General features: G+C 35.7%; 1 protein-coding gene across 1 annotated transcript; it reads left to right on the forward strand.

Annotated features, from left to right (window-relative positions):
- Window positions 1–306: 306 nt before the first annotated feature.
- Window positions 307–9,873, forward strand: LOC139979972 (uncharacterized). The gene is made up of 9 exons (XM_071991254.1): window positions 307–504; window positions 1,251–1,352; window positions 3,251–3,558; window positions 5,526–5,592; window positions 6,304–6,333; window positions 6,947–7,051; window positions 7,418–7,513; window positions 8,210–8,315; window positions 8,696–9,873. Exons 1-9 carry the CDS (start codon window positions 432–434, stop codon window positions 8,871–8,873), a joined length of 1,065 nt encoding a protein of 354 aa, XP_071847355.1. The 5' UTR covers window positions 307–431; the 3' UTR covers window positions 8,874–9,873.
- The last annotated feature ends 1,251 nt before the right edge of the window (window positions 9,874–11,124 follow it).

The following is an 11,124-nucleotide window of genomic DNA, read 5'->3' on the forward strand; positions in this document are numbered from 1 at the left end:
TCCTTAATACCAAATAAATAATACGGATTTCAAACTGTATACACTCATTACATATAGCTCCTAGTTATCAATGCAAGCATTGCACGCAATTAAAAGTTTCCTTTTTCATACTGTACGATTTATTACCTATCATAATAGCTATATTTTTGACAACAATGGTGTTAGAAAAAGCATTGACCCGTTACTAGTTGTAATATATATTATACTACGTTAAGAGGAACTGAATGGAAAGCCGGTTCCCCTTTTATGTTTTACACTGATGTCAATTGTTATGACAACTATGGTTATAAAATATAGGACCGTAAAGTTCCTCTTTGCACACAGTATTGAGATTTCCCTGGAAGATTTTTTTTCCTGTTGGAGAACGCAATCAGTGTTGTAACTTTTAATTTGTTCGGAGTGAAAAGTCACTGTCTGTCTCGATAAACATCATGAAGCCTCAAACAACTAACTTTGATCTCTTCAAGATATCTCACTACGTATTACTTCTCGGATCATGTATCGGTGAGTATATCATTCCTGTTAATACGTTGACAAGTATTATGAGATTATCAGGTATATGAGAAAGACTTGTAATTTTGAAATTTATTTTGTACACTCTTTTGGAAAAGGAAAACTTTAATGTGAATGTTAGTTTTAACACAGATTAAGACGCTCTTAGTAAATTTTCAATACATCATTTGTAAACTCCCGTTATATAATATCTTTCATTTAACCTTTTCTACACGTGATCATTTCTGACTTCAACATGTGTGTGGGAGACAAAATGTGACAGCAATAAGCCTCGATTCGATGACATTCCAAAGTGGATTGGTGTTGGGGAGCGGGGAGGGCAAGTGGGTTAAAGCATGGAGCTATAAACAGATAGCTCCATGGTTAAAGAAACCATTTTGGGGGAAAACTTTTGGAAGAGCCAAAACGCAGCTGTATAAAGTGCAGATCCCTTGAAAATTTCGAGGGACGGGGAAAACCTCTTACTCCTACCATCCCACGCTTAATCGGTGAACGAAATTTTAATTTTAGCGAGTTTAAAGCACAGCAAAACGGGAGATTAACTATTTTGAAGATTACGTATTATTACCCAAATAAGGGACATAAGGGAGAATGTTTGTTTTACCGCCACAGACTAGGAGTTGGTGTGCCAAAGGGGGGGGGGTGCACCCACTTCCCCCTGGTACTGCCCCATCTGATGGTACTGATGGTCATTGTATACATTGAATATTTGACATGACATATTTTTTTCTCTCAAGCATCGATATCGTGTGGATCTGATTGTAACGACTTTGGCTTAAAGAACATAGCAACCAATGAATACGACGGGGACTGGGAATTTTATTCCTTCGGCAATATGGGTAAGCTAAAATTATTTTCTGGTGTCTGAAGTTGATAATATCGCAAAATTGCTGATAGATTGCTGAATCATAGGCGAGAACCATATCCTCATAGCGTGTTTGTGTCGTGAAGATATGGATTGTTTCCATGGTTGTGATATTTTCTAAATGAATCTAACAATAGCAGAATGGATGATGTCATCAGGACAGTTCAGCTGAATAAAAGTGTTTGTTTTATTTTATAAAACGTCAATCACTTATCCACAGATGTAAACAGATTCAGCGTTATGCAATTCTAAGTACAGAGCTAAGCAAGCATTCAAAATGTATCAGGTTGTATAACGATAAATCTACAATAACAATATAAATGAGTTATAGTTTTTGAAGAGCATTTACCCAGAACACATCATAGACGTCCTAATGTGATCCAGTTTCCTGGAGTAGCTTAACAATTAGCTAATCACAATATGTTACAATCAATCAACCATATCTCCAGTTAGGAACAAGATACTGAGATAAAGTTTCTAACATGCAGTTTGGATTATTTGTCTGTTCCATTTAAGGGTCGTATGGACTGCCACCGGAAAATTCCTTTAAGTAGTTTTCGAATTTCATATGGTTTCCTACGTTAGTCAAAATGGTTGCTTATAGTTTTTTTTACCGCTTACTTAATACTCGTTTTGATTATAAGGGGGAGGGGGTCGCTCTATTACAATGATTGTTCGCTTTTACGGTTGTTGCAAGTTTTCGCATCAGCATTAATTATATGCATTGTGTTTGCCGTTTTTTAATTTAACACTCATTCATTCTTGTCTGGAAGCAAACATTTCAACGTTGAATGGAAGGTCGGGGAGAGGGTTGGGGTAGGGAGGAGAAGGAAAGGGGGCGGGGAGGTAAATAATCACCACTTACTAAATACTCGTTTTTATTAAAATTCGGGAGAGGGGTTATAGGGTGTTGAGGCGGTGGAGAGGGGGAGGATCGGGAAAGGTTCAGTGCTGAATGTCAATAGTGCTGGTAAACCTTACTTGTCAATCTCAGACACAAAAATCCTCGGAATGCAACATTTGACGTCAAACTTCATTACCCTGGCGGGGAAGTCCTCCGGACCCCGTGATAGGAGTACGGCTACATACACCGACCTGCGGCCGCACTCCGTCCCGTATAGCATCTGGCCATTAAATAAAGATACATGTCTCCACCTAAAACTAATCTGGCGAGATGAAAAAATCCCAACCCCCAGTCCTACCTCACCTTTCAAATCATGTGCAAGTTAATGTCTTGACGTCTGTGGAAAGACCTGCTAAGATTGAAACGTCAGACCCTCTATCACTTGTAACATTTTTACCTTTTATGAAGTTGATAAGCAGTGTGAGATTAAACGTGCAAATTAAATATCTTACAGAGTATAGAAGGAAAGAAAAAAACTATATAAATGTAATCAAATTTGATACATAGCGATAAAGATCTCATAATGTAATAATTATTGCATATTATAAATTAAATAAAATAAAAAATACTCAAATATTTGCCTGAGTGGTTATATTAATAGCTAAAGTACATTGTTGCATGCATGTGTGTGGCTGTTGTTTCAATCAACGTTAAACGTTATAGCATACATTGTGGATACGATCACACGTCATACGTACTGACGTTAGGTCAGACATGCCAATGAGCACGTCAATGTTTGATTTAACATTTGACAGTCATCACCTCCAAATAACATTAATAAAGATAATTTTCGAGATTCATATAGCCTATATATATATATATATATATATATATATATATATATATATATATATATATATATATACATATATATATTGTATGATGAAAGACTTCAGTGCTCTATATTTCACTACGAAGGTTATCGCTGGACCAAGTACAACGTTGTTTATTTCTTATCTTCTCAACAGATACCAGAGATTGCTTCCTATGTGCCAGATGGCAATCTGATGAGCTGAAGATATTTGAGCTACTTGTCCCTTGTCTGCCGGAGGATGCTACTAGATTAATAAGTCTGTACTATTTTTACAGCCCTAGCGAAACGTTGGATGGTAATGTTGTATATGAATTTCTAATACATGAAATTGATTATTGTAAGTCGTTCAACGCAGAAACCTCAGCCATTAGTGGTGGACAGGCGATGTACAACTCTACTGCAGAAAAGACAGGTGTACTTAAAATACTTCAACGAATATCACCAGAGAAGAGCAATGCATCAGTATGTATATCAATTAAATGGATTATAGACTTGACACTTGACCTTATTACATTTCACTACAGATTGTTCCAGAAATTAGTATTATAGTAATAGACATATAGGCATACACTGAATTGGATGATTTAAGGCAGCGTCTGTAAAACTAAAAGGCATAATGTTTTAATCACTTACAGTACGGTAGTGTGTTAATCTTGGAATAGATGATTATAAATCGATGATGTCAAAAGTATTGTGATAACTATTTTCTAACGACACAGCTTTGATGATATTTCACCAACAACTGATTTTTATTTGTTATTCGTAAAGAATCCAAATATCTTCCACACTGCAATCTTAAACATTGATGTTTGCTAGTTGGGTCTTGTTTACTGTGTAACACCAACTCGATATTTGTGGTCATTGGATGAATCATCTTACAAAACGAGACGACTTAAAGAGAACGGAATGGTTTAGCTTGTAGGTGTAATGGCTCCTGCAATGTGCGTATGAAATCCGCGCCAGAAATAATGCAAAGAATGATAAAAGCGTCCAAGGTTTGTGAATGAAACAAACTGAAATGGTCGTAAGTATATACTTTATTAGTAAAACATACTGCAGTACACCCAATCGCGTGTGCCTAATATATGGTCAGGGGTTATGTTAGTGAAATGGAGGTAGTAGAATTTCATGAAGAGCTGAATTTTTTCGATCAATGCTGGTCAATGCTTTTTAATTTCAATTCTGACTGACAGGTTATGAGTTTGAAGTTGTTAATGTTGTTTCTTCTCCATCTTGAATGTTTCATTTCATGGAATATACAATCGCTGGCAAAAAGCAATGCTTTGTAGACGAGTTGTTGCCGCCATTTGAATGTCACTGGTCAATCCCACAAGAAAGCGAAAACCGCTGTTCAAGTGTATCAGCAAATGGTTTAGTGTACAATAAAATGTTTCTATGTAGAACACCCTGACACAGAAAAGACTGCAGATACGTCCCTCACAAGTATAGTCCAGAGGGTTTTCACATAACAGCTAAATACAAAGCAACACGAAACAAACCAAAATAAACATAACTAATTTGCATAATGACATTGGAAACTTACCGTAAGCCCTTGAAAATGTAGACAATATACAATTAACAATTTGTTGAATTTGTTCAGAAAAGTCAAATTAATTCGGAGGCCTCTATCGCTGGATCCTGTTTCCAAATTATAAAGGAAGAAGGGGAATAGCGTTCATAGTAACAAACTTTCAGAGCATTAACCTAAATATATGAAGCGTCAATAAATACATAGTGGTGTGACTATTAACAGAGAGTTCGGGAAGTCAAGGGAAGTATAATTAATTGAAGAGAATTAAGAAAATAGAGAAATGCTTCAAGCCACTAAGTAATCAATAGGATTAAGTGCCTTACTCACCTTTACTTCAATTAGTTAATAACTCCTAATCTGTGAATACGTAAACTTTCGGCCAAACATCAAGACAATATAAGTCTTATTTCAACACCTATAGTGAAAATAGGAAACTGTAAAGTGTAACTGTGGGGTACGAGTCACAATATCATTTGTGATTCCTAAAGCCGGATCTCGAAAGAGATACTTTGAACAGTCTGATCCGGCTTTAGGAATCACAAATGATTTTCGAGTTGGATAGCATCATGTTTGATCTCTAGAGTAGGGCAAAATATGTCACCAAAAACAGAACTAGTATTGTTCGATATAGGTGACAAACGCCTACAGTGGAATTACGATCTTCCTTACCGGTTTCGAACCTCTGGACATACAATCAGCGTCCATAGCCTAGTGGTTAGGGTGTCCGCGTACAGAGCGGGAGGCCCGTGGTTCGAATCCCGGTGGCGGCTGAAAGTTTTTTCACTGTTCTTAATTTTCCAACTCATTACGATTTTCATATATATACATATATATATATATATATATATATATATATATATATATATACACATATAAACATATATTTTATGTTGTACAGATTATCGTGAGGTTGAAAGCAACTTATCCTGAAGATACAATCTTTTGTATAGAAAAGATAGATATTGGTAAGTTTACATATAGTTTTCAGTACACTGTAGAGTAGAAACTACGTTGTAATTGATATAATAAGGACATCAATATAGTTACCTTTACAGCGACTGAGTGTAAAAGCTTCTCTTTAAATAACATATATTGTTACGATTCTCAGTATCAATAGTATCTGTTACGCCGATTTGTTATTAGCCTCCAGTCACCTGTACATTGTGTTGAACACTAGATTATTCCGGTGGGTTTTTCACACTCATGTCACAGAATGTAACATTATGTTGGTTTGAAAGAAATGTGTACCTACGCTGTTAACTGAGACGTATTAACGGACAACGCTTTCTACCGGGAATTCATTATTTTATTATTATTATTATTTCTATATATATATATATATATATATATATATATATATATATATATATATATATATATATATATATATATATATATATATATATGTATATATACTTATATATGCCTATACATAAGAAATAGGAATCGTTGCTCAAATTGGCGTGTGTTCATGTACTTGCGTGCCCATGTGTTGCAGAAAAATGTTTTTAAAAGCCTCTTTTCATACTTATATCTCAAATCCTTCTCACAATTACTGGTACTGGTTACAGACAGTATGCAGACCAATATGTAACCAAAGTGAGTAAAAGTCAGAATTCCAGGATTCCTCCAAGACTAATACGTCTTCCTTATTCTTCTTCTTTCCCTGATTGCAGATGTTCAAACAGTTCCTATGCCTACCAGTGGTGAGTATTTCCTTTAATATCAACTTGAAAAGACATTTTTCAAGCCATTTATAGCCTGAAAAATAATTTACTTGAACAGTTCTGAAAAATGACGAAAGGTTATAACATCAAATTTTATTCCATTTTACGAACCATTTATCTCATAAGAGTGGAGAGATTGCACTACGCGAGGATTTATAAACTCAATCTGTTCAATTTTAAAGGAAGCTTATGACATGCTTTGCCTCCCTCGCCCTCAACCCCATCTTTTCCATCCTCGTCCATTCAATATAAAAACCTCTCGTGATAAAAATGTTGTCAAAATCGCAATTGTTCCTTCTTGGCCATATTCTCCAATCATATACAAATCTTAGCTTGTTTCTGTTTCAGAAATTCAAGAGCAACATATTTGCTAATTTAAACGTCTTGACTTTATTCAACACACAGAAAGCTGGATGATTTAACGATGCTTATTCACCTTTGAAATAGTAATACACCTGTTACATAATTATAAGTGATACGTCATTATGTATACTTACGTATTCCAATTAACTGTTTTACCATTATAAATTACAAACATTTATTTCATTTATTGCTACGGTTATCTTTCTTTCTCTCTGTAATTTTCTTTAAGCTACCGTTTCGGAGTCTTCCGGACCTAAGGAAAGTTCTCCAACTGAAATCACAGAGCTTCGTAGTACATCGAAAATGACGCAAACTTCAAATTCAGATCAAACTGGTACGGTAGTAAATTAACTTTAAATGATAGATACATCCAGGTAAATCGAATGGAAAAAATGTGACAGTATCCATTTGGTATTTCTCAAGATCTTATTAACTGACATTTAAAACTGCATACAATCAGTGACAACAATCACGAAAAGAAGAAAAAAATCAAAAATCAAATTTAAGGGTAATCAACGAAAAATCGATATAATTTAAATAATTTTTGGTGAGATTATTTCAACGAAATATAAACATTAATTGTGTACTTTATTTGTTAAGTTTACTTTCTAAACTGATACACTACTGGTTAGAGATGGTATTACCTTTAACCAGTTAATATCTATTTATTTATATTGTTTTCTTTTTCTTGTGTGTATAGTTCCGGCTACTTCTGAGAAGCATTCACTCATTGGTTTAACTTCTACAATGAACACAGAGGAGCTGCGTACAGTTGAGCAACGACGTGAAGAAGATGGTAAAATATGTCTCAAGCTGAGACTGAAAAATGATTGTAGAAAATATTTGGCTTTTTATAATTGAACAAAGCTGCCAATAGGTCAAATTAAAACACTCAATATATACTCATCAATATTTAGATTTTATAACGTAATTAGAATAGAATATTGTTTCAAACCAAAGATGATATTTTCCATAATTCAGCCATATTAGCCATATTTTTTTGTGTTTTTAGAGGTTGAGGCTTTAAATACAAGGATTAATTTCATCGTCTCATCCAGTTGAAAGAATGTCTGTCTAACAGTATACGAAGCTGAGAAATAAGCTACTTATCTACGCATTTGGCAATTTAAATCTTCGAGAAAGATACCTATCATTATTTCGATGAAACAAAATGGCTGAGATATGGCAGTTGTATATAATTCACTGATAAATGGACCGTAGCTTTTGGACGCTTCTTTAAGCTTAAGAAATTTTTGAAGCTTTCAGCGAAAATAGTTTTTGACAGTACCGTATATAACAGTTGCTTCGAAACTGTTTTACAAGATATGTGAGCCAATGGAAGCAACATTTGTTAGGACAGAGTCTACTTGTACAAGTTTTTATAAATGGAAATGACACAGTTAGAGATGAGTACGTGTGCATATTTAAAAGGTTCACGTCTGTAATTTATCGTTTTGTTGCCCTAAACAAGCTACTTTAAATTTACCCACAGAGAATTCCAACGACGGGACCAGTCTTTGGATAATAATTGTCGCAATTGTGATTATACTGTTCCTAGTCCTTGGGTTTGCGGGCTTACTGTGGTGCCACTCAAGAAGGTAACTATGTTTTCCTTATTTTATTTTCAATTAAAATAATCTCAGTACCCAACATTTAAATGGATGCTTATAGTTATGAATACGTATGGATGTTTGAACAGCGAATGAAAGGACTTAACTGTTTATAAAGAAAGAAAAAGATATATGCCTTTATTATAAAATAGTTACAAATTAGAGGCTTTAATGTAAACTATGTAAGTGTAATGAAAATTGGAAACCATTAAATAAATCGTATGAGCGACATGAAAGATATTGGGTTTGACCAACACGTGATTACAAGTTTACTATAAAAAATATATATATTTCTCGGAAAGAACGTTTCCGGTCAATGAAAAAGCTACGAACTCTGCAAAGATATTCATTCTGCCCTAATTTTACAGACAAAAAGGAGAAGCGACTCATCCTGATGAACTAGAGAATAACGGAACTAACGTCAGTGGAAATCACCATGGTGATGTAGATGACCAAATGGTGTACAACCCGGTTTATGAAACTAAAGACGATGACGTGACGTCAGCAGAACATGAATACAATATCATTGATGAAAATATAAAATAGTAATTACAATTTAGAGCCCCTGAACACTAATTATGCTTCAATCAATTCATGACAAAGTATTTTCACGAAAATCTAACCCTAATTATTACAGTTTAGTAGATGGAGAAATGTCAATACCAACAGAGGCTTTGCCTGATCAGGAGATAGTTAACAAAAATGATAGTTATGAAACCGTTGACATGAAGGCAACGATTAAAAGCAAGAAAAAAATTGGAAAATGTCCATCTTAAAAATATCGAACATACAATTAAATCCGTTGGGTCTGAAATTGCACCCGATACACATAAAGAACACAGTAACTACTGTAAATCTTACAGTTTTGTACCACAGTAAAAACTGGATCGTGCTATAATTCGATAGCATGTGCTATTAGGATTACAGTAAGAACTGAGGATATGTGTAATTCCAACAAATCCAGTTGTTGGGATTTGTTGGAATTACAAATATCATGAGTTCTTACTATAAAATTAATAGTATACATGCTACCGATTTATCAGATTTGTCAGCACGATCCAGTATTTGCTGTGATACAAGACTTTTGATTTACAGTAGTTACTGTAATATCTGTGAAAATCAGCTGGAAATTGAAACGAAAAGCGTTAAAAGCGAATCAAGTGAAATCACAAACATATTAATGTGACGAACATCGTTGCATAGTGAGGTAAAGAAGGATGGGAATGAAGCAGTATCTCAAATTAAAGGGGGTTTAAGACATAAAAATGAGGTACTTGCCACGGAATTAAGTGACGTAACTCTCTATAGGAAGATTGATAATAATAAAGAGAATGCGAATGGCAAAATGGTCGATGAGGCTTTGATCAAAGAAGAAAATGAAATATTCTGAAGTAACAGATTCATTAAAGACAAAGACAAAACTGTATTCTGAGGTAGCACTTGGTGAGGAAGAACCAACACCCAGAGAAAAATCAGAGAGCATGACACAAGGCCTCGATATACAAACTAAGAAATAACCTTGCATACCTCTATATTATGGAAAGATTGACAATAATATACAGAAAACTGAGAATGGGAATGACAAAACATTGAGTGATACCTTATTGGTAGAAGAGGATGAATACAGTGAAGTACAAGACGCAATGAAAAGGAAGACAGAGTTGTATTCTGAAATAAACTCGGATGAAAAGGAATCAGTGCCTCAAATCAAGGGCCCTATGGCACAGGAAAGTGAAGCACATCCCACGAAATCCTTTGACACACCACTGTATGGAAAAGTTGATAAAAATATACAGAAAGCCGAGTACACAAATGATAACATGGTGGATCGAACTTTAGCAGGATATGAGGATGAATACAGTGTAGTAAAAGACGCGTTGAAGAGAACGACGCAGTCAAGGGCGTAGGAACCGGGGGGATGGGGGCGCCAGCCCCCCAGTGAAAAATATGGGGGCGGAAGTATCGTTCCGCCCCCCCCCCCCGCTCCGCAAGTCAGAAAACCCCTTTTTCGTTTCCAAATGAGAAAAAAATCTCATTTGAAGCACCAAATTGTATCTAAGGCCAGGTGAAAATGCAAAATTCTTTACAAAATGGAGTGGGTGTTGAAGTGTGCTATATTGCACCAAATTGCATCTGAGGCCACCTGGAAATGCAAAAAAATTCCAAAGGGGAGGTGGACACCCTCTCCCCTTAGACCCCTCCCCCAGGCCGGCCATCAGTCTTCAGGCCCCCCCCCCCCACTCAAAAGTACCTTCCTACGCCACTGGACGCAGTTGTATAGTGAGGTCAAGACAGACGGAAAGGAATCAGTACCTCGAGATGATGGGGTTGTATCACATGACAATGAGGTACATACAGCGAATGTGCCTGGCATACCTCTATATGGTAAAATTGAGAAAACCAAATAGATAATTGAGAATAAGAATGGGAACATAGTGGATGAGACTTCGACAGGAGAGTAAAATGTCTCAACCACAAGACTCACTGAGTTGTATTCTGGTAAACCGGTAAACTTTGATGGAAAATAATCAGGACCTGACGTAACATGAACACAAACCAGTTGAGGAGCGCGTTCCCCATGTCGCACATTATCATGTTGAAGCTGAACATGGTGTAGGGGAACCAGGTGGCTATGACTTTCAAAGGCATGGGCGTGACCCTGGGGTCGTTAAAGCCAAGTGTTATGTATAGGAGGCATGTGGTTCCTGCCAAGAATAGAACAAAATATACATGATATTGTGCACTCTTAAGTGTAAAGGTTGTCCTCATAAATCGTTTTAATTTGTTGTGTGTGGAT

The sequence above is a fragment of the Apostichopus japonicus genome, chromosome 14 (genome assembly GCF_037975245.1).
Source record: "Apostichopus japonicus isolate 1M-3 chromosome 14, ASM3797524v1, whole genome shotgun sequence".
In the NCBI taxonomy this organism is placed as follows: domain Eukaryota; kingdom Metazoa; phylum Echinodermata; class Holothuroidea; order Aspidochirotida; family Stichopodidae; genus Apostichopus; species Apostichopus japonicus.

Bases quoted from the DNA above. Each gene is read 5' to 3' on its own strand.
- LOC139979972 (XM_071991254.1), top strand. From the start codon at position 432: ATGAAGCCTCAAACAACTAACTTTGATCTCTTCAAGATATCTCACTAC. The intron at 1,353-3,250 runs GTAAGCTAAAAT...TCTTCTCAACAG, and splicing joins TTATTCCTTCGGCAATATGG to ATACCAGAGATTGCTTCCTA. The intron at 3,559-5,525 runs GTATGTATATCA...TATGTTGTACAG, and splicing joins CAGAGAAGAGCAATGCATCA to ATTATCGTGAGGTTGAAAGC.